Source organism: Fundulus heteroclitus, chromosome 16 (assembly GCF_011125445.2).
Source record: "Fundulus heteroclitus isolate FHET01 chromosome 16, MU-UCD_Fhet_4.1, whole genome shotgun sequence".
Lineage (NCBI taxonomy): Eukaryota > Metazoa > Chordata > Actinopteri > Cyprinodontiformes > Fundulidae > Fundulus > Fundulus heteroclitus.
In genome coordinates, this window is record NC_046376.1 from 16,978,711 (window position 1) to 17,006,310 (window position 27,600).

Genomic DNA, 27,600 nt, shown 5'->3' on the forward strand with positions numbered 1-27,600 from the left:
TCTTCGCTCCCGTGGTTCTGAGCTGTATTGTGTGTGGTTGGAGCTTTTGTGATATTTGTTTAGAGGAGTTCTGGGCACAGCTTGGTGCTAAAGAGTGTCCCCTCTGCTTTAAAGATAGTCTTGGACTTCCACATAAACCATGTAAAATACATGGCGAGAGGATGATTCTCTTCTGTGTGGCTGATTTGGAGCCAGTCTGCTGTATTTGCAGCAGATCAGGCCGGCATATGAACCACAGAGTGTATCCCATGAAGGAGGCCTTCAGGGACCGTAAGGTAAGGGGAACACAAACAGCAGTCATTGTAAGCCCCTTTTGTTTCTTTTTTATTTAGCTTTACTTTAAAATGACATTTATTACATTTGATCCGTCAGTCCATGTTCACATAAAAGCGGCAGATGTACAGCGTGTTTAAGATATTTACCTTTGCAATTTTCTTCAGAGACACGTCATATTAGATTAGAACAAAATTCCTTTTTTCTAATCTACAAATCAATATTCAGGTCTTTTAAGCAGGTTTTTCATTTGCATTGGTCTAATTTGGAGATCTCAGACTTTGAATCTTCTGGAAAATGGTTCTGCAGGTGGAGAAACACATGCATGGGTTAAAGCAGCGCTGACTTTAACAAGCAGGAGCGTGTTCCCCGGGCTTTCGCTCCATCTATGCAACCTATTTTTGTGCAGCATTCCTGTAAGCTAACTTGGCCAACCAAATACTGGGTTACAAGGCAAGCAAGGTCAGGTTGCCGTTAAATGCTTTTGAGATTAGCAAATTAATCTTGAGGACAACTATGCTGAAGTGTGTCGCCTTGGGTTTTGATTAATCATCTTTTTCTCATTTAAGCTAGTGATAGTTTAGATCAACACCCCACATCCACAGATAAATATAATAGCCCAAATCAAAATTGTCCAGACTAAAATATCCCTGCTCTTGATTTGATTGTTTTTTTTTTTGCTTCTTTCATTACACTCACTGGCTCATTTAACAACGTTCTCGAATAACCGCAGAGTCACCGTAACATGACTGTAATTCAAGAGCCACAGTGTGAAAAAACAATATTGCATCACCATCTTACTTTTTCCTGTCATGCTCCACTTTTTATCATTTCCACTGAGCTGTAGATTCAATCTTTTTAACGTAAAGAGAGGTTTTTATTTTTATATCCCGGAGGGGTGTTTATTTGAGAATGGGCAATGTTCCCTGGAAGTGATCCCGTGTGGAATTACACTGGACATGTCTTTAAGATCTGAAGTATTAACAGTTATTTCTGAGGTTAAGATGAGGTAGCTTGGTGTGGGAGGGGCATTAGAGCCTGCCTCACCACCAAAGCACTGGGAGAAAGAATGGCCAGCAGACATGCTCGTTGTGAAGATGACCTTTCCTGTCCAGTTTGTGGACATATTCTGAGTCAGCCAGTGCTCCTCACCTGCAGACACAGATTCTGTAAGGCCTGTCTACAGGACAGCTGGGACGCACAAGACCGCAAGGATTCGCACTCCTGTCCTCTGTGCTGCCGTCGCTCTTCAATGGATCAAATTGTGGTAAACACTGCGCTAGAGAGGGCCTGCGAATCCTTCAAAGACGACAGAAGAAGGAATGACCCGGAAACTTGTAACGAGCATGGAGCAAACCTCACGCTCTTCTGCTTGGAGGACTTGGAGCCCATCTGTGGTCTTTGTGGCAAAGCAGCTGCACATATTGGGCACAGGCTCTATCCCATTGCAGAAGGCGCCCATGACTGTAAGGTAAGCATATATTGTCACAGGGCTGGTCAAACCATTGCTTCACATGAGCAGACAACAGGCTATCCTTCCCGTAATGTACTTCTGTGCTGTCTAAATATAACCCAGTTGGATGCCCTTTCTTTCAATGCCAGTTTTTACGGCTGAAATTAATTATTTTTAGCAGCCTGTTTATTGCATTTTGTTTCACAGCGTTTGGACATTAACTGCAACCTGGGCGGTCTATAGGAAAGGACACATGGTATTTAAATAACATTATTTCATACTCTTTGTTTACTTTAACAAGCTTTTCATTTTAAGTCTACGATCACTGTGGAAAAGTTGCATTTTTGTTGGTTTTTCAGCCTCTTCCCCCCCTATTGCTGACTGATACTCTAATACAAATTACATTAATATTCTAATAATAGAATCATATATTTGGTTTCCTGTTGCTATTCAGGTCCAGAAACTTGACTCCCACAAGGTTTTATGTAGTGACACGGCATTCATTCAAATCCTGTCCTGGTCTTCCTTCACTGAAGGCTACTTAAAAACCCAAAATCACACAAAAAGTTTTTTTTTTTTTTTTGGTATGCTGTAAGATATCTTTAGTCTATGCACTACCTCCGTTTTGCTGATGTTACCAGCTCAACAGATCTTTGACAGACATTCCTCTCGATGCTACTGTATTGTTAAGCTTTCCATTGAGTTGGAAGGCTGCTATGGAAAAGTATGTGGCAGCTGAAAGCCCCACACTGTGCTGACAGCCTGGCCACCTGCCAGACCGACCTTGTAGAAGAGTTGATGCCCTGTCACTGACATTTCAGGAGGAGCTAAAGACTGCACTTCTGCCCTTGAAAGAGAAGCTAAAGCTGTACAAGAATGCCACAACCGCATGTGAGGAAGTGGCTGAACATGTAAAGGTACGGCCGGCTTTCGGTGTCAGATCTGACAGCTAATGTATGGAGACCCATTGAACATGTCCCTTTCCAGAACCAAGCTCAACACACTGAAGCGCAGATCAAAGAGGAATTCGAAGCTCTTCACAGGTTCCTTAAAGAGCAGGAGGCTGCGAGGCTTGCGGATTTAAAGGCTGAGGAGGATCAGAAGAATCTAATGATCAGTATAAAGATTGAGGAGATGAGCAACGAAGTGGCATCTCTTTCTAACATCATCAGAACAGCAGAACAGGAGATGAAAAGTCAAGATATTCAGTTTCTAAAGGTAAGGCCTTTATAATGACCTCCTTACATGCAGACGTGGATGTGCATTTTGCGTGTCAATCGCTGAAACTTGTTTAATTTTTTTTTTCAGAATTACAAGGAGACAATCAGAAGGTATGTTTTTAAAAATATATGCATAGTAAAACTTATTCCAGAATTAACTTTACATAAAGAATTCCAAAGAAAATTCCCTTCTGTCGTGTCTTTTCAGAACCTGGAGAAAGTTTCCTGATCCAGACATGGTGTCCGAGGCTCTAATTGATGTGGCCAAGCACTTGGGCTGTCTGAAATATAAAGTGTGGGAGAAGATGAAAAAAATAGTTAAATACAGTAAGCTTCATGCTCCATATCTCAGCATGGTCAAAAGGCTTTACAGTTTACGTGATAAACTTTTTTTTTTTTTTTTTTTTAAAGCTCCAGTGATTATGGATCCTAATACAGCAGCAAGTTGTTTCATCCTCTCTGAAGATCTCACTGTGGTGCAGAACTCTACCCAGATCTTCAAGCTCCCAGACAACCCAGAGCGCTTTGATATCAGCGCCGAGCTGCTTGCCGCCGAGGGCTACTCGTCTGGACGTCACAGCTGGGACGTGGAGGTGAACGACAACACCTACTGGGTTTTAGGCATAGCCAGCGAGTCGATCAACAGGAAGGGTAAACACGTGCTGACACCAGCAGAGGGATTCTGGACTATAAGATACCGCAATGGAGAGCACAAAGCCTGTACAGCGCCCTGGGAGCCACTCAACATGTCTAAGAAGCCAGACGTGATAAGAATGGTTTTGGACATGGACAGGGGAAAGGTGGCATTCTATGACCCCAGAGAGAGATCGGCCCTTTACACATTCACAAATATCATCACACCCAGGGCCTTTCCTTATTTTTGTACTGCTTGTAAAGAGCATCCACTGAAAATCCTACCAGAAAAGATAACTTTGTCAACGGAGCAATAGTGTTCAAGTTTATTTATTTCTTTTGAATACTATTCTACCAAATGCTACCTTAAATCTGTAAAGATTTCATTTTCTTCTTATGTGCAAATATGTTGGCAAAGTCAGCTTTAAATAGGTTAAAAATGAACTAAACAAACGCATGTTGGAATTGTTTATTTGAGTTACAGCAAAACTAAGATTTGGGGTTGCACGTCACAAAACCCCCCAACACTTATATAATATCACAATGATGAGATTTGTTACATAAAAACAGTCAAAATGTGCGACTTAGCTTCTCTGCTGACAAAGACCACAATTAATTTAAAAATACTTTTCATTAAAAGCACAAAACGTGAAATGGATCTAAAGTTTAATAAAAGGCACATCCTATAATAACCTGTGTTGTTCGGAGGGTCAAGCCTGTCGAGGAGGTTTAGATATTCACTGCATTAAAAAAATAAAATAAAAATCACTACAGATTTTATAGCTATGTCAAGGTTAGTATGGTTTTGAACTTGTAGGCATTCATACTGCATGTTAAAAATCAGGTATTTCAACCTCATTCAAACATGGTAGAGTAACAATAGTAATAGTTAAACCTACACAGTAAAACCTAGCAGCATTTAGCATTTCCTAGATGGGTAAATGCCCTATGACAAAGTTTCACTTAATACTACAAGTTATAATCTAACACCATTAATGTAACATGTATCCTACTTCAAATTAGCTGTGGAAGAAATGTACGATGATGCTCAAAAAGTGCCTCGAAATGTTCATTTTGTGATTAAAAAGTAGCTGTCACAAAGAGCAAAATGCCCTCACATTATTTCCTAGTGTGTAACTTATACAGTGTTCAAACTCATGTGGTAACAGTACTCTATGCAAATGGACTTCTAAACTCTGTTTCCTGAATGCTGAAAAGCCAAAAAAAAAAAAGTGTGTTGCACCAAAACGGAATGAATCAGACATTGCTGTGTGCAAACCTCAACGTGTTTCCTTCTAGCACCTGATTAACCTGTCTGACCGAGGCACTTGGACCGCACTGCTATGGCCCCACACGTCATAGAGACAGTCTTCCCTCCACTATGGAGCAGTAAAGCTCCTCGTCCACTGGCTCGTAGCGGCCAGCTCGACCGTTCAAGAAGAAGATCTGGTCCGTTGTGAGGCGTGGGTCAAATCCTTCCCTCTGCAGTCTGGTCTTTTGGATTTTAAATGTACCTACACATGAATGTTTGGTTATACTTCGTTAACACGTAACTGCAAGCCGTGAAGGTTTTTAGAGTGAGAACGCTGCGACATTTTACCTGTGGTGTCGACCTGTGGGGAGATTCGCAGGAACACTGGGCGGGCATAAGAAGGAAGCAATCGCTGAATCTTCTGCAAGAAACCGCCGCAGTCAAACTTCCCCGTAGCATCTGCGATGGCGGCCATCCCTGCTTTGCCTTCCACACCTGGAACAAATGACAGTGACGGCAATAAGACTCAAAGGAAAAAGCCCGGGAAATCGCTCTAATCCTAAAAGGCGCTTCAGTTCACCTGGCACTGCCACACCGTACACAGCCACGTCGGTTTGATCCAGAACATTGCTGAGGATGCCCTCCACCTCAGTGGTAGAGACATTTTCCCCTCGCCATCGGAAGGTGTCCCCACTGCGGTCACGGAAGTACATGTAGCCCAGCTCATCCATCACTAGTACATCTCCTGGAATACATGGACAGCTAGTTGCTGGAGAAACTTTTTTTTTTTTTGAAGAAGTTTTTCTAATGGAAAATGCAAGCTGGACATAACTATAGAGTGAGCTGAAATAAAGTGCTGACCTGATAAATATGCCGTATCATTTTTCCTGAAAACATTGTGAACAATCTTCTTCTTTGTAGCGTCCTGGTTGGCATAGCCATCAAAGCGTCGTAATGGGTCCTTTTGGTTTATTCGACCTACCAGAAGGCCCGGTTCCCCTGCAAAGCACGCATGATTCCAACTGTGCACTTCCAGTACAGAACATATAACAAAAGAGACTCATAAAACTACAGACAAATTTATGACAGCAATAAAGCTATTTGTTACCAGGGCGGCAAGGCACACAGAGACCGCGGCTGTCCCGGATAAGTTCCATGGTGTCCTCATTTACCTTCACCAGTCGGATGGGGTACACGTTGGGTAAAATGCGACTGTTGAATCCACAGGCTCCCACCTGGCAGAACACACCCAGCTATAGGTAACGCACGCCCAGTTCAGAGTTTGTGCGCAGAAAGACAACATATTGAATGCCAACCTTGCCATCCATGTTGGCAATGCTGCAGTTGCACTCGGTTGCTCCATAAAACTCTCCGATCTGCCCCACCCCAAATCGCTCTGTGAAGGCTTCCCACACACTGGGGCGCAGTCCGTTCCCCACTGCCAGGCGAACTTTGTGGCCCTTCTCAGACGGTCGGACTGGTTGTGACAGGAGGTACCGGCAGATTTCCCCAATATACTGCACCACCTGTGGAAAAAAAAAAAGGGTCTTATTAAAAATCAATAACTCATTCAAATGTGGTGCTCTTGAATATTTGTCAAGCTGTAGCTCTTACAGTGCAGTTGTGCTTAATGCAATCTTCCCAGAAGCGGCTGGCAGAGAATTTCCTTTTCACCACCACAGTGAGACCATGGATAAGGCACTGACCGACTCCAATGATGTTACCTAACACGAATGGAAAGCTTTTAAATGGGACATATGATGCTTTTAAGTTCTTCCTTTTCACATTTAAATAATTCAGTTGTGATCTATAGAAAGTGGCACTGCAATGCTTTGGTCTGAATTGCTCGTTGGTGTAGCTCCACAGCCCCCTCATTTGCCCCTGTTCTGAGATTCGTCTGAGAGAAACTTGTTTTTTGGTGCCGTCTCCTTAAAAACGCAGATAAGGCACATCATACTCTGCCCCCCTCCGGGTCACAGAGTGTTTCACTCCACACCGTTCGGCCATTTTTGTAGTGTGCTGGGGACGGTGTGATGACAGTGGGTTCTTACACCCACCAACCGAACTGTTTGGCTTATCCACTTGTAGTTTTGGTATCCTTCAGCTTGGACTACAAAATGGCGATGAAAAATAAAAATATGGGATTGGCAAAATTCATTAGCTGGAAGTCGATGACCTTGTTTAGGAGCTCAGAAACAAACATGGTGATATAATAGTTCAAAAAACATAATTGATAACAGAGAACACTGAAGAGCCTGAAGATGTCTACACAGCACTTGGAAAGACTACATCCAAATTTTCTGCACTCATAAAGACTCCAAAGCAGACAACAAAGAAAAAAAGTGGGGTTTTCATGATATGTTAACAGAGTTCAACAGTGGTCTAAAAGTAGATTCCTTTAATGCTGGAGGTGAACGTCACATACCTGCTGAGTGATACAGGGGCAGGCAGTCATAGATCACATCATCAGGATGCATGCGAAAGGCAAAGTACCCAAAGGCAGCAATTCTGTAATAGCTGTTGTAAAATAAAAATGGAGGATAGATTTTCATGTGTTCTCATAAACTGCAGAGGAACTAGAATAACTCTTAAGAGCTGGTGTGTGGTTGGTCATTAAAACATACCGACTGTGAACCACAATGGCAGCTTTGGGAAGTCCTGTGGTTCCAGAGGTGTAAATATAAAACAGGCGGTCTGGGGAAGATAATACAACATCGCTACAATTAATATCAAAGTTTCGATTCAATCCATGCCATTTGTTTCCTCTTCAACAGAGTGATGATGATTATCACCATCATTATTGTTTGACGTTTTTCTTACAGACAGATGCCTACAGTGGACTTCCCAACAGAGAAATAAAACAAGCAGATGTTTTCCCCCCTTTCACAAATAGATAGAAACATGGACTTGATAATATCAATTCATGGTAGATACAAGTTATTTTCTGTGTTCGTTATTTCTTTTGATCTCTTAAGACTTCTTATTTCTCTTTTTAATCCACAATAGAAACAGAAGTACGGTAAAACCGAAAAAATAGAAAATATCCACCATGGTGCATTTTTTGATAGCAAACTGTTTATCAAAGCAAGAGTCATAGTTAAATGTATTATATTTCTAAACTCTTAATTTAAAGACATTACAAATACATTACTTTTGGTCTGGACTAGCTAATTATGGTATATGATAGTAATCAGTTATTGCTGCTTCAAAAGACATGCAAGTGAATATTGAGCACATTCAGACTCTGTGCTGCCATGGTCCCATGTGATCATTTTGCACGCGGAAAGCTCCAAATACAGATGTGAATGTAGGGTGTACTTCAAAGGTGGTCCGGGACAATTTGGAGGTAACTACTCCGCTTGTACTGCAATTTTATTCTAAAAGCTGATTCCTTCTTTAAAAAATGAAACAAATTATTAGTGTTTATCATTTACAGAATGTCTGTTGGTGGTTCATTCTTAATTCTGCAGCATCAGAGAGTCACAACTATAAAAATAGTTGCAGAGATGCTAATGTTGGAAGCCATCATTATAGGCCTTTCTATAAGTAAGCAAGGTGACGCTGTGCAGACTATTACTCTGCAAAATTTAAACCTGTACTAGAAACTGTCATTCCTTCTTTATTTATTTGATTTGTTTGATAGGGACAGACACACAGTAACATTGGCAAACTGAATAAAACAGCAGTCCCATGCCTGTATCATGGTGCTTAAAGCATAAGCTAGTTTGCAGCACTTGTCCCTGGATAGGCTTTTGTAGATAGTACATCTAAAAACAAGAAGTGAAATAGTAATAATAATGTAAAACAATAAAGCATGATATTGATAACATATGGGAAATCATATCTATAAAAAGCAAAAAACATGACAGTAAAAAAGAAACATTAGGTGTAGATACAGTGCTGCTTTTGACATAGCCAGAGTTTAGTTTTCAGATCAGACTGAATATATAAATTAAAATTTTTAGCGGCTCTAGAAAAGCTTATGTTTAGATTTTTTGGTTGAAATCATCTATGAAAAAGCCCTCCAGTTTCAAAACTGCAGACATGAAATTTGGACTGAAACAATATTTAAATGCGATCAGGCAGAAGCATGAGATCAACACCAATGTTAGACATTGCAATCAAAATGTAAAATGTTTGGTTGATATTGAATGAATGCTGCACAGTCAAAGCTAAAATATATAAAAAATAAAAATCATCATCATCAACAACAACAAAATATGACCACTTGGATTTGTAATTCTGATCAGATAAAAATATAATAGGTCAGTCAGTAGAGACTGACTTTCTCTGCTCAAATAAAGAAAGGTAAGCTCCTAAATCGAGCTACCAGTCTCACTTTACTCTAAATCGGTGTGCATAGCAGAAATTCAGCCCTTTCTATAAATGGCTAGTTGCTGCTTATACCAACTACTCCCTGCTTAATGCACAGGCTTCTCTTTACAAGTATACAGTTGCAAGGGCTTTTTTGGGCAATGTTTCTTTAACATCTTTTCAGACTATTGAAGGAAGCCTTAAAAAAAAAAAGTTGTACAACAAGCTAGTCTAAAAAAGCAACTGTTGCACAGCAGACGACAAAAAAGAAAAACTCACTACTGCACTATATCACATAGGTGGGGACTCAAAATATATCTGAAGATAATTTTACCACGTAGCAGCTGCAGTTATTTCAGTGATGCTCATATATATATGAAACAAGAAACCTGCTGACATGCGGTTGCTTATATAATCTGTAATATAACTGCAGATGCATATACAGTCATAAAACTAAATTACTTCTATTTGCTAAATGTCAGAATAACATTTAGATTTTTTTCATTACTGCCTATAAAGTAAGAAGTTAACATACACTTAGATAACACTTTTAAACAATTTGTGAATGTTCAGATTATGAAGTAATGATATTGTGAGCTTGAGCATAATTGATATCTGAGTTAAATGGACGCACACCTGTAGATGTATTTTATTACAACACCTCAAACAAGTTTACTCCTTGTGGAACATCCATGAGAAAGAAATCTAAACAAAAAGAAGCCATGTAGACACCAGGGAAAGCATTGGGGTGCTCTCCATCCTTTGGAACAATGTCTAGATGCCCGCGAAATGGCAGTTATTATACTCAATTACACACAACATGGGCATGTCAACTGATTATTTTGGTCAGGAAGGAGAGAGCTTCTGTATCACAGAGATGAACGTGTTTTGGTGGAGAAACAAGGGTATCAATCAAAGAACAAAAGCAAAATTCACTAGCTAAAGCTGGTAAATAAGTCCTGGACAGACATGAGCTGAAACCCACACAGCAAAGAGGAGGCCATTACTCCAGAAACAATGTAAAAAGGCACATTAAAGTCTTCAAAATGTACTTGGGGACAAAGACCTTAATTTTTGGACATAATGTCTGAGGAAACGAAAACTTTAAGCGATTACTCGTACTGACCATTGTTACAACCGGAGGAAATGGGTGTTCTCATGCAAGCGTCCCTCTATGAATTTTGAAATAAAGAGATGACAGTGCCATATTGTGATTGTTTTGCTTCAGGAGGGACCGGTGCACTTCACAATGCATACCGAGGGAAAACATCTAGTGAAAATATTGAAGCAACACCTAATGACATCAGCCAGGAAGCCAAACTCGGGAACACATAGGTCATCTAAATGTGCAACGATCCTAAACCTACCGCCAAATTAGAAGCAAACTGGCTCAAGGACAACAAAGTCGATGTTTTGGCATGCCGGTTCAAAATCCTTGATCTCAGTCATGTGGAAAAACAGTGGGCAGAGCTGAGAAGGTACATGAAAGTCAAACGGCCTACAAACCTTCCTAGGAACACAAAGTCTGCCAGGAAAATTGGAACAAACTTTCACAAAAAGGGTTGCAAGATGCAAAAAAGGTTCAACCCAAATCATCCAGTCAAAAAATAAATAAATATTCTACCAAACAGGAAATATACATAAAATTGTAAATGTGAAAAAAAGTAGTTCTCTTATTATTCTGGCATTTAGCAAACAGAAATAATTTGTTATCCTAACATAAAAAAAAGTGTAAGAAAAGTGTATCCAACAGAATATTTACAATTTTCATTTAATCTACAAAGACATTGGTTGAAGGAGTTCTGGTCAAACTGATAAACATTTACTTTAGAGACATGGTCCCACTTCAAACGACTTAATTAGTTAACTATAAATAGTGATATGATTTAATCACTAAGCTGTGGACAGCCTAAACTGAAACTTTCCTACAGTAGAGGAAATGGCATGCTGGTGATAATAGCCTATAATAAAAGAAAGCAATAATTTGGTTTGACGCCTACTCACCGTTCATGCCTTTTGGGGGCACACAGGGTGAAGGTGGGTGCCTCGATGCAGTGGCTAAAAGTGGATCCAGAGGTTGAGCACCCAGAGCTGCCAGCCGTTCTGCACTGAGGTCTCCTGTACAGAACCGTACCATGGACTGGCTGATGGATGAATTGACCTCCAACATGGCTGATCATAAAGGAAAGGGAACAGAAAGGAGTGACAGCAGAGGTCAACAGATTTGTCGACTGTATGAAAATATGCAGTCAATGCTAGTTTAACCCAATTATCCCATCTATACATAATTTTTTAAACACATTGCAGAGACCTGTTGATCAAAGTTATTTCATCCCTTAAAAACATGCTCTTTTGAATCCTATACCTGTCTTCTGCCCTTCAGTGGAGGATTTAAGAATTACAGGTGGCTTGATTCCAAGATGGTGGCACACAAGTTTTGACACAGTTTTCATATAACAAATGTATGAGAGGTGTTTACCTACTGTTCTTGCATGTTTGAAATTTACTAGATCAGCTTTAGAGTATAAATATTGCCCATTTGTTGGTGCCCTATCGGTACAGCAGCCATTAATGAATTAATCTTTAAAAAGGGACCAGAATCAGTGCTAACTAGGAGGAAAAACACTATTGCAAGCTTCAAGAATCTGTTGGCAATTCCCTAATTAGCAAAGAAAAGGGATCCAGTGAAGCAGGCCCCTTTTCCCCTGTAGGAAATGGGTAAACAGTTCCAAATTAAAGACAATCCCCTGCTTTGCCTCTTGATTTCAGAGATTGTTACATTATTATATATAAATATGGGAAAACAGTAAAAAAAAAAATAATAATACAAGTACTACTCAGGCAGTGATTCCATTTCTACTGCATGAAATGCATGTGAATGTTTGCCCAGAAAAACCTAAAAGAAAAAAAAATGCGTTTTGTAAAAATTAAAATATAAAACATCACCAAGAAAAGCAGAAATCCCTTCCATGCTTTCAGCGCTGTTCAATGACTTTGACCTTCTATATAAACAAGTTTCTACTGTAAAATACATCTAATAAATCTCTTGAAAACCACCATATTAAAAAGTGGTAAACACTGCTTAGGTGTGATTTTGTGTTTTTCAAAGCATACAAAATACATCTCTTAAGCTGATATAATATGATAAACATACTAGAAAAGAAGCTTAATGGTACAAAAGAACTGGAGAAAAACATAAAAAAGGGTAACCCCCCCCCCCCCCCCACCAATTATAGGCTCAATCTTTGAAAAAACAAAAAACTAATTTTCTGCCCATTTGTTGTTCTGGGCAGAATTGGGCTATTATTTAGTCAAAGTCTGGCTGCTGCAAAAGTTAATAGTTGTTTTTTTATACAACTAAATTAAAATACAGATTGCAGTTTTGTGGAGAAAAAAAAAAAAGCATGTTACTTAAAGATCCCCATAGGGAACTCTCAGGGCAATGTTAGCACACAGCAGGTTCAGACATGCTAGAGAAAAAGGATCCCTTCATAGCTTAGGTTTTATATTCTGGCTGTGCGCATAAAGTTACCCAACAGATTTCACCAACTGGATGTGCAAATGAGAAATATCTACCTCCCACTGTTAAACTACCTTTAAGTTGGCACACTACTATCAGCCAGCTTGTGGCTGCCAGTTTAGCTCTAACTAATTAATTGGTAATTATCAAGTGACTACCATGCAGCCTCCAAATACAACTTTTAATTCACCATTTGGTTGCAGTTTTGAGAATATACATAAATAATACTGTTTGTATTGTGTTTCTTCAATTGTTAACAACATAGTTATGGCCCACTGTTGAGGGTTAAGGCCTGATAAACCTGTGTCTAAATTACCTGAAGATAAGTTTAATTTTAGTTTATTTACATAAATTGTGTTTCCTATTATGTACATTCTAAAAAAAAAAAAAAAAAATCAACTGATTTTATACATGAGCATATGCTTAGTCCATGAAAGGTCTGGTTTTAATCTAACTCTAAGGTAGTTTTATGTCAGAATTGTCCTACAGTGCTGCCATTAAAAATAATATAAGCACACTCCAATTTTGTCTGAAGGCAGAATGTTTTCTAAAGCTGTTTTAATACAATATACTTTTCTCCAATAGCCAACATTAACCTTTAGGCTGCCATAAACTTGACACACTGTTTGCCTAAAAGCCATTACGTACTCTCATAGAACAGGGAAATTTGTTTTCTCTCCCAGAGCTGCAAGAATTAAACGACATTCTATCCTCGACGCAAATTTTGTGCAAAACACTTTTCTTGCGTCGTCTCTTTGAAATATGAAGTGGTTATGAGAGGTCTATAAAGTGTTTCAAGACGTTGTGCACGCAAGTTCTTTTGGAGGTCTGAAATGTCCTCGCCAGTAAAAACTGTTTCTGCCTGAAGTAAAATAGCTATTTTATCTGTTCTTGCAGAGTCTGTATGGGCCTTAAGTATTGTTGAACATAGTGAGCATGTCTTTCTAAACCAGCAATATATTGATGGACAATCTTTTTTGCACTTATGTGTTAGGGTTTAAACATATTTGAGAACAAGAATAAAGTGATGCAACTGAAGTTGAAATATATTATCCCTCTTGTAAAAATGCTCAATAAATGGTTGACCCATATATTGCCTGATAGTCCATATGTATATTCTGGATTATGAATTTTAAAACCTACATCCATCAATGTTGTTACTCTTTGCTCCATGAAATAAATAAATATATATATATATATATATATATATATATATATATATATATATATATATATATATATATATATATATATATATATATATATATATATATATATATATATATATATATATATATATATACACACTTTTTAAAAATGCTTTTGCTGTATTAATCTTCAGACAATATAAATGCCCTCCATATTATTTAAGCTTTCTTATATTGTAGCTTAAACAGAAATAGAACGATTCTGACATGCAACTCTTTTGAAAATGTTATAATTTCAAGTAACATGCCATATGAGGTGTGTATAGTCCTAGAGATGAATGGATTCTTACCATCAGCTAGCTCAGCTCCGAACACTATCGCCCGTGACTCTGATACCCCAATGCAGTGCAGAAGAGGATCACAGCGGAGGCTGAAGTTAATAAGAGCAGCTTCTACCCCAACTTTGGCCAAGCCCAGCCACAGCGCCACATGTAACGGCCTGCTTTCCAAGAAGAGGGCCACCACATCCCCAGAGACCCATCCTTGACCTCTCGCCCAATGAGCTACTGCATTAGAGATCTCGTCCAGCTGGGTGTAGGTCCACGTTTCCCCTGTGGCCTCATAGATCAGCGCCGGTTTATTTGGGTGGCGTTTTACTGTCTGGGCGAAAATGGACGGAATATTGCTTCCACTGCGCATGTAACGCCACAAAGCCAGCTTCACCCTCAGCAGCACATAAAGGCCACTGACCCGGATGAGGGGGGGGGAAGAAGAGGAAAGATGTGAGTGCAGAGAAAGATGCAGATCCATATCCAGAAGCATGGCAGCTTTATTTGGACCTTTTGAACTTACTTGAGGTCTCTCTTGGCGGTGCGCGCTGCAATGTAGAAGTACTTCCAGCTCCTGGTGCCCAGATATACCCCTAGGCCTGCAGCCAGAGTCCAGGACCAGGACACCCCAACCAGACGTAGCAGGCCCACAGACCCCAGAGAGGCTGACACACTCGCTGCATTGTGCATTCTTGTCACGGAGAGAAGAGGGGGGAAAAAAAGAAAAAAAGATGGGGTTTACACAATACATGGCTTAAGCTACAGTCTATGGGTTCCTCTTTAAGGGCTGAGAAGTACTGCAGCGAAGCCTGGTACGCACAAGTACACCCAGAAAACAACTTTTCATCACTTAGTAATTGACAAAAAAACCCCAAAAAAATCTAACATAAATGAATAAAATAAACAACATGAACAAATGAGAATGTTTTTGGTTGACCCTTTAGTCACAACAACAAAGTATCCAGATTACATTTTAAAGGGCGACGGACACCTGGTGCCACGCCTGATCAAACTTAACGGCGTCAAATTTGTCCACAACTTACCTATGAGTCAATAATCTGACGCGGCGTCACCTTTCACCCAAAAAATCGCCGCTGCACGGCTCGCTTTGCTACTCTGTAACTTTCCCCCGAAGCTTTCAAGCCACGTCCTCCCGCCGTTGAAAGCGCCGGAAAAGTCCACAATGTTGCGTTTTGGTGGAAATCTGGAGTTTTCTGAAGTGTTGCGGCAGTTTAGCGCGACCAGCGCCGCGGCTGTCAAGTAGTGAGGACTTTGCAAAGTTCAAGCTGTATATGGATAAGCGATTATAGCAGGCTGGCATCTGCGGAGAAGCTTTAAATAATAAGGCCCTTGGGATAATACGGACCCCAAGAGAAACGTGTAAGATGTGGAGTGAACAGGGCTAGTTTCTGGACTCCATGTTGGAGAGAGCTGCTGCCATTTAAGCGCCGCCCACTAGGGGGCGTGTGAGTTTTCTGCAGAAGCTCAGCAATTTGTCTGACCGGGAGCCTGTCAAGCGTTTCTCATTTTGCGATTGGACAAAATCAACCCAGCCCAGTTGCCCCAACCAACCGATTTGCTGGGAGCTGCTCCTGAATGTAGGTCAAATCATCAGCACACCGGTCCAGACTACTAACTAAAAGGTTGTGAAATGTCGTGAGAGTTCTCTCCCACCGCTTATTCACTGTCTCTTGGCATGCAAACTATGTATTGTTAAACTACGACGAAAAATAACAACAAAATTAACATTGCAACTTTTTTAAATTTTTTTTTTAATAATACTGACTCAGGGTGAAAAGCAGATAACTTAAGATGCCAGTCCAAAATGAAAGGGGTCAGGGGCCAGGGTCAGTGCAGACTAAAGGTATCTCTGCGGCTCTCTGAGAAGGAGTGGCTGGGTATCATTATCTCTTGAGAATACCGACCACAGCAAAGTCTTGACAGCACTGTCTTGCGAAATAAGATATAAACCCAGGGGTCTAGAATCTGATTCCAGACAGCCATGCGCAAACTAACAAGAGTAAATGGATCTTTTGTGTTATGGGGAACCCACTGAAACTGCTTCACGAACACGTGGATCTATAAGATAGAAAGAAACGTAAAATCATTAAGTATTTACAAGTACATTGCAATCTTCTGATTGCTATGGTTATAACTACTGAAATATACCTAAGAATTTGTATAGGAGGGAAAAAAATAAATAAAGAAGAGATCTACACACCAGAAAGGGACCCCAGCAGACAAACGACACCACAGTGACTGCTGTGAGTTGCACCAACATCTCTACATCCAACGTGCGAAACAAGGAGGCAGTCGATGTTGATGATGCACGACGACCACTGCTAGCCGAAGGTGTCATATTTCCATTTCTCGACTTAATTCTTGCGTGCAGCAGTGCCAGGCCACTCACGATGTTGCAGAGCACGGAAAAAAATAAAGCAAAGAGACCCAGAGAAGAGAAGACCAGAGCTAGGGTTTTGTCAGCAGGTACATAAAAGTTATTAATAGGCAAAAAACACCACGTCTTGGGTTCTTGGATAGTATAGTTTCCCACTGAAAAAAAGGGTAATACAGCCAGCACTAGTGCAGAGGAGGACAAAAATAGCACCGCTGACTGAGCATGAGCAATTGTGATCCTGGAAACATGGAAAAATGGATGGGTGATAGCCACACAGCGTTCCACTGCCATTGCACAACCAAGCAACAATGAACATAAGCCAAAAAACACCATACTTGCTCCGAATACATTACAGAAGCTTTTCTGATGTTCTGAGATTTCAGATTTCCAATTTAGGTGCACATGCATCGCAAACGCACCCAAAATCACATGACCTAAGAGGTCAGCCAAAAGCAAAGCCACTGTTAGAAGTAAAAATGACTTTCTTGATTGGCGGCGGAATCTTGCACGGGACTGAGCCAGGATTCCCAGAGCGGTGAGGTTGGAGATGGCTCCAAATATCATGGTGAGGCAGGACATCACCAAATTCTTAGATGGATAGGAACTGGCATTGTTAGGTGACTCAGTAGAAGAGGTGAGAGACAAAATTACTGGTACACTAGATGCCATCATCTTCAGGGTGATCTACAGAAACAAATACAAATGTAATTGCAATTGTATATTTAAAAAATCTATTGATCTGGAAGTTTATACATATACATTCATATTCAATAAATTAGCATATTGTTGAAAAATTGGTGTATTACAGTAGCTCAGTTCACTAAGGAAAACACATTAAATAGATTAACACAGGCTGAAGATGTTTTGATTCTGTTAATTAGGATTTTTTTTCCAACTCCAGGCAATAAAAACATAGCACTTAAGGTTAGAATTTTGTATCAGACGAAAATGTTTTTTTTTTTTTTTTAAATGGGGGCTTAATGAAAAGTATGTTTAATATACATATAAACACACACACACACACACACACACACACACACACACACACACACACACACACACACACACACACACACACACACACATATATATATACATGTATATATATATATATATATATATATATATATATATATATATACACACACATATATATATATATATATATATATATATATATATATATATATATATATATATATATATATATATATATATATATACATACACACATACATATCAAAGTCATACCACTGTGTCTTTTTGCAGACTCATCATGGACACCATTATCTCTGCTCAACATATTTCATATAAAATGTCTTATCTTTACTTCCATGACTGTACTGAAACACTATTTGTTTAGAATAGCCTTTAAATGTTACTGTTGACGTTTGCAGTCAAACCTGTCTTGTATGCTGCTGTTTCTTTGACTGCAATATGCTTTCCCCAGCAACCAACGTTTCCTCCTGTGTTCTGTTCATGTACAGCACTTTGAATTGTCTTGTTACTGAAATGTGCTATACAAATAAACTTCACTTGCCTTACATTTGTTTTGCATTGATTTTACTTACTGATGTTTACTTAATTCCAATATGTTACCTGCATTTCCCCCCATTTCATTTTGTCCCAGGAGAAAACAAATCAATGCTTTTGTCATCACAAAGACTCACTTGAAAAACTTTACCTTTGTCGTCCGGCTCTTTCTTACAGAAAGACAATTCAACTATAATACCACAGAGGAGAAATCCTTGGAAATTCATCTTCATGGGAATCGTGTTGTTAGCACACCTACATAACCAATAGGTCTGAATATTTTTCCACGTTGTGGTGTCATCTGTTCATAGTGGCAAGGCAGCATTCCCAGTATTGAGAGACATGCAGAAACCTGTTGTCTCCCTGTGTTTTTGCATCATGATTATCTTAAGTCTCATCTATAAAACCAGGAATGCACCATGTGTGTTATTTATGGTATAAATCACGAGTGAAACACGTATAAGCATTAAATAAAACTCACCCAAAGGTAGCAATGGACGAATCCTGGGTTGTTGTGGTGGCGAGAGATGAGCTTCTTATCAGCAGTGCTGCCTTGTTTGCTAAGTGAGTTATCTCTATTTCCCACTCATTTTCTCCTGGTCTCCTCCCTTTTTTTCCTCCGACAGTTTCTCTTTCTGTCTGTTCCTGCGTCTTCCTTTACTCAATCAGGGGAGAGCTATTCTATCACCACCTTCTGGACCTGCATTTTCCACTCTCCTTCTCTGCTGAGTGTGTTCCTTCCATCTATTGATCTCCCGTGCAGAGCCTATGGTGCAGAGTGGATCTCAGCTCGCTCCCAGTTATTTTCCTATTGATTAACTGCTTGCTAAATGGTTGAACACGCATATTGAGATGCAGATATTGCTTACATTCTTTTCCTCAGTTACAAACCCGTATTTCTTTTCTTTCCTGAAAACATTTAGTGTCCATGTCTCACAAAAAAATATGTCATTGATAAAATTTCATATAGTGTAATGATAAATGATGGCACTGTGGTGTTCTTGCTGAAAAATAAATAAATAAATAGAAACATGGTTCAATCCTGACCTTAAATGTAATGGTTCTGTATGTTTTAATTGCTCCCTGAAATGAGCAGTCCCTTTCTAAGCCTTTAAGTTTTTCTTGGAACCATCATGTCGCTGATCTCACATAAACAGGAAGGAATAGCAGAAAGTCTCCCATTTCCTCTGCAAGCTTCTTAGCCACACAGTAAGAAATGCCTTTGAAACCATTAGCAATGTTAGATATAGGATTCCATTTATTTTAGCGAATCTACAAAAACACATTCAAAGTTACAGATTCCAACAGTTCGCACGAGGAACAAGATGTAAACAAGAAATAAACAGCATCGACGTGAAATATGATATGTGCTCTAACACCATGTGTTATAGCGGGGCTACCATTCCAGAGGACTAAATAATTGGGCTTATCTAAAATCAATTTTGAGAGAAATGTTATGCGAACTCGCTGGCAGCAGACTCGCCGCCAACACACTAATGCATGCTAAAATTTCACAACACCTTACGTACAAGCACTCAGACTATAAATATTGTTTGCTATTACTGCATATAGTCTCTTATTCTTACTTTTTGTTTATACATATTTATTTTGCTTGCATTTGCATACTGAGGAACAATACAGGTTATTCTGTTCTATATTATTTACTGTCTCTCTGTGTTGGGTTTCTTTATGTTGCACTTCTCATGCTCAAAGTCTTAAAAAAAAAGCTTGGATCAGAAGTATTTTTTGAATTGCCTTTGTGATTGAAATAAGTACCTGAATGAAGCAACTTACATTATTAGATATGCCTGATTAACCAGGTTCTACAAACATAAGCATGACTTTAATTCAAAAGAAGAAGACAAAATATCCATATATTAAAAAAAAATTTTGTATGTACATTTCCAAAATAAATTACATCATTTTTTCGTGTGACAAGAATGTAAAAAAAATATTGCCGTACAATTGAAGCGTGTTATGGACAGTATGAGTTGTTATTATGCCATATCAAAAGCTTAATGCCCACATTTTCTTTTTTCCCCCCTTTTTTTTCCAGAAAACATAGCTTATTTTTTAGATGTGAGACTCTCCCGTGTCCTGGGTACTTCTGGATGCCTGAAGATGAAAATACAAAGAATGAGAGAGAATTAAAAACATTATCCATTTAACAACGACTTTCTTCATTATGAGGCAAAGCTTTGCTCTTTCAGAAAAAAATACACAATGCTTTATTTTACATCTTCTGTTGTACCTTGGCGATTTCAAACCATAAACAGCTGAGATGTGGTGAGGATGTTTAAAGTTTTGTACAGAAGCATAATAACTTCATAATAAACCTAATTTCATATCTAGTCTTAAAGTAAAACATTGAAACTACAGTTGAAACCAGATATTTACACACTCTGAATAAAAAGACACAAAGTTTTTCTCCGGTGTGAAATAAAATCACACTGAAACTTTCTTGTTTGAGGTCTTGCCAAAATTATTATTGCTAAATTTCAGAATAATGAAGGAGAAAGCTCAGATGAGGGTGTTAAAGCTTTGTAGATTTTTGATAATGAATGAATGAATTAATTAATTCAGGTTAATTTGCAGAGTTTGAGTGAACTGGAAGCACACCTATGAACATCCTTTAAGGCACATTTTAGGGTGAAGATGCTTGCTGAAGCCATTAAGAGAGTTATTAACCACAGTGAAACCGGCCCTGTACCGACATGGCTGAAAGGTCACTCAGAAAGGAAGAACCCATTACTCCAAAGGCAACATAAAACTCAGGGACAAGAGCCTTAATTGTGAGAGACATGAGTTGTCCAATAAAATCTAAACCGAAGCGTACGACCATGATAACAGTTGTTACATTTTTAGGAAAAAGGGAGACAGGTGTAAGTTTAAGAACACCATTCCTAATGTGAAGTATGGGAATGTTGTGCCCTTGCTTTGCTGTAGGAAGGACTGGTGCTCTTCACATATAAAAGATGTCATTATGAGGAAATAAAGTTAAGTGAACATAGTAATATACATCACAGAATATCAGCAAGGAACTTAAAGCTTGGGCACAATGGATTTTCCAAATGAAATGTCCCAAGAATATTGACAAATTAGCAATTAAAGGAGAAAAAAGTCACTGTTTTGGAGTGACTATTATAAAGTTATGATCTTAGTCACTTACAAAACCAGGCATTCTTTTTGAAATTGAGTGTCCTACATTGCTTCATTATCTTTAGAGAGAGACTCAAACTAGATTGTTCTATTTTACACCAGAAACAAAGTTTTTAAAAGTTATTTTAAATCAAAGTCTTGCAGAGGAATAATTAATTCTGGGTTTCCCTGAACAACAGAAAACATTTAGTCTGATTTCATATCAGACAGTGAGGAAATAGAGAAATAAAGCTTATCTTTTTATGTGGTGTATACAAATATCTGTAGCGATCTGGTTTCAGCTGTATATGGGACAGATTTTAAAGGCATTGCGCAATTTCACTCTTCTTGCATTAATGATCAGTTCTCCTTTTTGCAAACAGCTACTGCATAAAACTGTAAATTGCTGCTTACGCTGGCTTTGCTTGAGTGTGGGTAGTTGAACTCGGAGTAGGCTCCCTTCTGTGGCGCACATAACCGAGAAATAATATTTTCATACTCCTCCCTCACCTAAAATCAGAAAACAAACATGCGTTTTGATCCCTGATGGTGTAGAAACACTGAAATGTTATTGTTGTTTATTTCCAAGAAAGGTAATGGCTGACCTGTTTGGAAAAGAGACAGTGCATGACAAAGAGCATGACACCTTGAAGGCTACCAAAAATGGTGAACAGATAAGACATGGCAATTGTGCCCTTCTCAAACTGGAAACATCCGAAGATCCACATGGTGCCGAGTATGCAGAGCTGAGCCACTGCAGTAATGGTGAATGCCCTGCAGGAGGCAACAAATGCACATAGATGAAATATGAGGAACTTGACTTTATAAGGAGGATATTGTGTCTCGCTTCTTTCCATTTTGTGAAGAAATCCCTAAAAGAGGTATTTTTCACAAAGGAAAATAAGACAAACGTTCCTTTTTTCTCAGCTTTTCAGTGGCGAGTGGGTCAGTGGCTGCTTACTTGATTTTATGCAGGCTATCCAGGTCTGGGTTTAAACTTGAAAATTTCTGTGCCAACTTCCACACGGTGATGAGAAAGAAGAAGATGTTAACCTGGAAGAAATAACAACGTTTTGAACAGAAATGGGTTTGATTCCCAAAATAACTCTTAAGTAAACAATTCATTTGTTTTTGGTGAAATCTTACAATAATGATGACGCAGGCAGGGCCAAAGAAAAACCAAATGGAATCCAAGTTTAGCCAGCAACTGGAATGCAAAATGAGAGTTTATTGAGAAGACCGTAGGTTAATGTGATCTGAGTTTAAAGCATGGTTACAAAATTGGGAAAAAAATGAAAATAGAGTAATATTAGCTGATAGAACAGAGAAAACTCACTATTTTGCAGTCCCGTATCCATTTGCATTAACCAATGCGGTGATAGCAACAATTACTGCTGGGACTCCGTAGCCCCCTGCCATCATGTAGACAGTTCTGAAGTTGGTGTTGAAGACCAGGACTACCATCCTGAAGAGCTGGATTCCCTCCAGACACATCCAGCAGAATGCAGCCAGGTAGAATAAGTGCAGCAGCCCAGCCACTACTGCACAGCCAACCTATTGGAGATGAAGCTCAGCATGTGAAACGAGACAAGGCATAACGTTTCAAGGCAGGCTCAAGATACAGGGAAAGCGCAACTTGAATCTGTTAAGGACAAAAACACAAATAACCGCGGTATAATTCAATACTTGCTTCTCTGGTGTTTTTTTTTAAAGTTGCAAAAACCTTCAAGACATTTTTTTTGCAAACAACAACAAGTGAAAGCATTTACCCTGTTCTGTGTCTGAGAGATCCCTACGAGAAAGATGAGGGTCGCAATAAAGAGGCTGATGCAGAGGTGCAGGTGAATGGTTGTTCTTGGGCTTTTGATGGACCGAATCATCGAGAATGTCAGTATGCAGAGGAACAGACAGGTCAGTGAAAGGGATAGGCCTACCCAGGAGATCAGCTGCAACTCAAAATGGCCCTGTACGGAGACAGAATGGGAGCAACAGACAAGTAAAGGACGTCAAGTTGAAGCTCTGCATTCTGGAGTGTTAGCCGCTTTATGTTTTTAATCACTGTGTATAGTTAGGGATGTATAACCTCTATCTCATAGAGTGCCATGAGCACAGCAAAGCTGCTCAGGTGGTTACAGGAACACACGGTGTATTTTGGGTTGGAATCCACAACGCTGCAGCCACGAGCTGACCATGCACCTCCTTCCTTAGAGGCATCCCAGAACACGCAATGCTGGGTAGCTTGACTTCGACTGTAAAACAGATACATGCCATGCTTTATCAATTATCCTAACAAGGTGAATGTTATGGGAAAAAAAGAGATTTTTCTCTTTACCTGATCAAGGTGGTACAAAGTTATGTTGACTGGTTGTTTGAGGTGTTCTGTGTCTCTGTTACTGACGCTGATAGTCACAACTTTGGAGTTCAGCTTAAAGCTCTGGTTCTCTGTCTTTTCCATCCCACTGAAGAAATGATCTGCAAATTCTTCCAGGTTTGAATAGCTCAGCAGTGAAACCGTTGTAAATCCTTTGATGAGAGGACAAAACGGGGTCAGCGTTTCATATGGATGTGCTTTAAATGTGTTATTTATAGACATCATTGTTACCTGGATAAGATGAGGGATCTCCTGCAGCTTCCTCCAACTTCATGTCCAGTTTGGCATGCTTTGATGACAAAGTATGCAGTCCTTGGGGTATAGACATCCCGGTATGCACCAGCAGGTCCATCTCTGGTTTGAAAATTGTTATTTAACTCAAATTACTTGTGCTAAAGTAAAAATCAGCTGGTAGAAAGTAACACTGAAATTTGGACTTTGAAGAAGCAGGTTGATGCAATAAATAATAAAAAGGAAGTCTAAGGAGTATTCATTTCTGTTTTACCTGTGTGACTGGTGGATCTATTCGTCCCTGGTGTTTTAATAAAAGGTCCTATGACCCTTAGACTTTGCTCCACCAAGTCCAGAAAGATGGAGATTTTAACGTTATCATTGAGGAATCCAGTGGACAAGAGCTTGTCGATCAAAGAGAGCAGACTCTACAGTCAGAAGAGGAAAGAAAATGAAACAACATGCATGTATGAAAAGCTGAAACAAAAAGAAAAGTCAGACTAAGTCAGCTTGCTGAACACTTCCTGACAGCATGCAGAGGAGAGGACTTCCTCTCGTCTTTTTCTTGTCACATAAACTAAAACTATTTGTACCTTTAGTAAGCCTTCTCCATTGAGCTCTGCTGGATCCTCATTTTCTATGAGATTCATACAGCTATCACTCAATTCCTTCACATGATCCTGTACGCTGTAAATGTTCTGAAAACAAGCAAACAAACAAATAAAAAATGGGCAGTTGACAAAAATGTCCAATGATAACAAAAATTTAAGGAAGATCGCATTTAGAAAACAACAAACAGTTTTTGCTGTGAATTTACCTCTGTTAGAGTTTTTACATCTTTGAAAACTCCACAGTCCAGGGCTAAAAAAAAAAGAGAAAGATTTCTATGACTTTCTAAAAATCTTTTTAAAGGTGCTTTGTTTATCATCAACAAAAAATACATTTTAGTATTGGCCGTTCAGAAAAAGTAAAAGCTGCTCTATGCTTACCAGTACAGCGAGATGTTTTGTTGCCGTAGTTAGTAAACCCTATAAAGCATGCACAGTAATGTCCACTGGGTCCCTGATGACAGGACCCATTTCCACAGATTGTCTTATCAAGCTTACATTTGTCTGAAATGGAAACAAATCAAAGATGGAAAAATTATTAGTGTGATACACTCAGTGTTCAACTAATATGTCTGATTTCAACGTAATTCTTGAATAGTTGATTTGGCTAAACAATTTTTAATATATCATTTCCTATTATGTCATAGTCATCACCTTCACATTGCTCTCCTTTCCCTGTAAAGTTTGGTTTTCCAGATTTCAGTTCATAGCCAGCCTTGCAGATGCAATAATACAGTCCTTGTGTGTTCATGCATGTTGCATTCGGACCACAAATATTTTCCTCTTTACACTCGTCTATGTCTGTATGCGCAAAAGGGGAAGGGATGTAAAAGATACTTGAGAAAACAAACTGACACGGAGCCATCAGCCTAAATGCAGAGCAACGCAAACTAAACCCACTGTACAGGAAGTGACTGTGTTACCTATGCATGTAACGTTGTCTTTGCCATGAAATGTTTCTACTCCAGTAGAAGAGGCAAATCCCTGTTTACAGGTGCAATTGTAGTTGGGAATTGTGTTGGTACAAACGGCATTTGGTCCACAGATGTCTCGGTTCTCCAGACATTCATTGATATCTTTGTTTTAACAGGTAAGAAAAGAACAATGATGCATGAGTAAATGACAGATGAACTCAGATTGTCTGTTATGTCTAATTAAAAACTATTTACCATTACACTCTGCAGGATGTCCCAGTGTAAAATTCACAGTTGTTGTTGACCTGAAACCATCATTGCACTGGCAGTAGTGGCTGCCAAATGTGTTGAAACATCTTGAATTTTCACCGCATCCTTCATCGTACTCTTCACATTCATTTACATCTTTGTAAAGGAAAGACAATTGTGAAAAGTTATGTTAGGAAGAAATTATTCTTGGCCTAATATTTATTCGAAACTGATGACAAGAAAAATAACAAGGAAATGGTAAAAAAAAAACAACAACAATAATTTCAATATATCAACTGTTAGGTAGAATTTTTTTTTATAAAGATTGAACACTATGAGTATGATAAAGAACAATTAAGTATATTTTATGTTTAAAAGAGAGTTGCATTATGCTAAATTTCTATCTGTCACTTTAAAAAAGTTTATGCTTTTTTACATACCAACACAGCCTTCTGCCAAACTTCTTTCAAACCCCTCAGAGCAGTCTTGTTCTGCTTGAGCAGTGAAAAGACGACTGATCAAAGCTGTAAAATAAACAGAAGGTGTCACTGTTTTCTGCACCCTATTACATTTTGGCCAATAATCTGTTATGAATGATTATTAAAATCAATAAAAGATACAGGCTATTTGTATTGCATGGTTACAATATTCAATGGTTGTTTGTCCTGTCTGTCTCTGTGTCGCCCTTTGACAGCTGGAGATAGGAACCAGCACCCCTCGCGACCCCAGCAGAGATAAGTGTGTTGGAAAATGGATGGATGGATGGTTACAATATTCAATAAGCCAAATTATTAAAGCCAGAGATATATTGAACTTTGAGAAGAGCCTGCTTAAAAAAACCTCAAAAACAAATATTTAATCTTTATAGTCTAGATTGTGTTGCCTCCATATGTAATGTAATTCACAAAAATCAGCACATGAGTGTCTGGTAAAACCATATTTAGAACGATCAGCTGGTGTTAAAAGTAAGAGTAGCACTATAAACATTTAGGTTTGGACTGCGGATCTCCTGAAAACGTTCAGTGGTTTTCAGAAGTCAGGATGTGTCAGTGTTGTTTCTTGTTGCTAGTAGCAGAAAAACAGAGCGTTTCTACTGAGGTCAGCTGACGACCCGTGTGGTTAGTCAGTGGTAAGAACTAATGTGGGTGCAGGCAGATGAGGTCATAGCGTATAAATATTGCCTTTAAGTCAAATTAACAATATACAGATTGTTCACAAAATGTGTTTTGAGCTCTTTTCCAAACTAAAGCTGTGATGGAACTCTGACATAATTAAAATACAGATACCAAATCAAATGTATAGTTTACAGGTTATTTTTCCAGTGAGAGGTGGATAATTAAATGAAAAAATAAATAAAAATACGGCTGAACTGATTTGAAGATAACTCATTAATCCCATTATGCATGAATAAATAGCTAATCACTAAAGTTACAGCACTGGCATTAAAATTAGGTTTCTTTTAACAAACCATTAGAATACATATATTTTTTCAAATTATTTTTTCCACTCATTTTTAAATTAATGACAGATGTGACTCACCCAGTAACAGGAGAGTCGACTTGGCTCTCATGGCGCAGAGGCAAGCAATGTCCAGATCAGTATTCAAAAAGTTAAAAAAAACAAAACTTTCTTCCACATTCAAATGGTCTGGCGCTCTTCTCTGTGTTCCCACAAGCTTTGCGAACTGGAAAAAAACTGAAAAAAAGGTCTTAAGTGTACAAGTTAATGTCTATCACAAAAGCAGAGTTGCTAGCTTTTATGCCAGCTCTGTTTCTGTGAGTTTATCGATGCCTCCTTGTTTAAAACTGCATCTTGATTTAGTCTCTCTTCTACGCCTAGCCTGATCTCTCTCTGTTGATGTGAGCTGCCAGGGATTACTAGACCTTCAAAAAATTCTCTCTCTCTCTCTCTCTCTCTCTCTCTCTCTCTCTCTCTCTCTCTCTCTCTCTCTCTCTCTCTCTCTCTCTCTCTCTTTCAAATCCCGCCTCTGACAAACTCTGGGGTTTGTACAACCAG

General features: G+C 39.0%; 4 protein-coding genes across 4 annotated transcripts; 1 reads left to right on the forward strand and 3 right to left on the reverse strand.

The window, feature by feature from the left end:
* The first annotated feature begins 281 nt into the window (after nt 1-281).
* trim35-13 (tripartite motif containing 35-13) lies at nt 282-3,950 on the forward strand. The gene is made up of 6 exons (XM_012870976.3): nt 282-1,744; nt 2,548-2,643; nt 2,714-2,944; nt 3,035-3,057; nt 3,155-3,273; nt 3,358-3,950. Exons 1-6 carry the CDS (start codon nt 1,343-1,345, stop codon nt 3,894-3,896), a joined length of 1,410 nt encoding a protein of 469 aa, XP_012726430.2. The 5' UTR covers nt 282-1,342; the 3' UTR covers nt 3,897-3,950.
* An 84-nt stretch (nt 3,951-4,034) lies between these two features.
* Nucleotides 4,035-15,819, reverse strand: slc27a1a (solute carrier family 27 member 1a). The gene is made up of 13 exons (XM_012870975.3): nt 15,186-15,819; nt 14,666-14,833; nt 14,164-14,558; nt 11,150-11,317; nt 7,456-7,525; nt 7,257-7,348; nt 6,446-6,555; nt 6,148-6,357; nt 5,940-6,066; nt 5,693-5,830; nt 5,412-5,576; nt 5,180-5,326; nt 4,035-5,093 (listed from the first exon to the last, which is right to left on the reverse strand). Exons 2-13 carry the CDS (start codon nt 14,830-14,832, stop codon nt 4,936-4,938), a joined length of 1,947 nt encoding a protein of 648 aa, XP_012726429.1. The 5' UTR covers nt 14,833; nt 15,186-15,819; the 3' UTR covers nt 4,035-4,935.
* A 97-nt stretch (nt 15,820-15,916) lies between these two features.
* ptger1c (prostaglandin E receptor 1c (subtype EP1)) lies at nt 15,917-18,844 on the reverse strand. The gene is made up of 3 exons (XM_012870978.3): nt 18,555-18,844; nt 16,364-17,224; nt 15,917-16,221 (listed from the first exon to the last, which is right to left on the reverse strand). Exons 2-3 carry the CDS (start codon nt 17,210-17,212, stop codon nt 15,991-15,993), a joined length of 1,080 nt encoding a protein of 359 aa, XP_012726432.2. The 5' UTR covers nt 17,213-17,224; nt 18,555-18,844; the 3' UTR covers nt 15,917-15,990.
* A 460-nt stretch (nt 18,845-19,304) lies between these two features.
* On the reverse strand, nt 19,305-27,452 carry LOC105932001 (adhesion G protein-coupled receptor E2). The gene is made up of 19 exons (XM_036148712.1): nt 27,124-27,452; nt 26,025-26,108; nt 25,591-25,740; nt 25,345-25,497; nt 25,076-25,222; nt 24,803-24,925; nt 24,631-24,674; nt 24,407-24,511; nt 24,088-24,241; nt 23,814-23,936; nt 23,539-23,734; nt 23,295-23,454; nt 22,981-23,175; nt 22,548-22,765; nt 22,358-22,418; nt 22,173-22,264; nt 21,817-21,985; nt 21,626-21,721; nt 19,305-20,188 (listed from the first exon to the last, which is right to left on the reverse strand). Exons 1-19 carry the CDS (start codon nt 27,152-27,154, stop codon nt 20,147-20,149), a joined length of 2,343 nt encoding a protein of 780 aa, XP_036004605.1. The 5' UTR covers nt 27,155-27,452; the 3' UTR covers nt 19,305-20,146.
* Between the last annotated feature and the right edge of the window lie 148 nt (nt 27,453-27,600).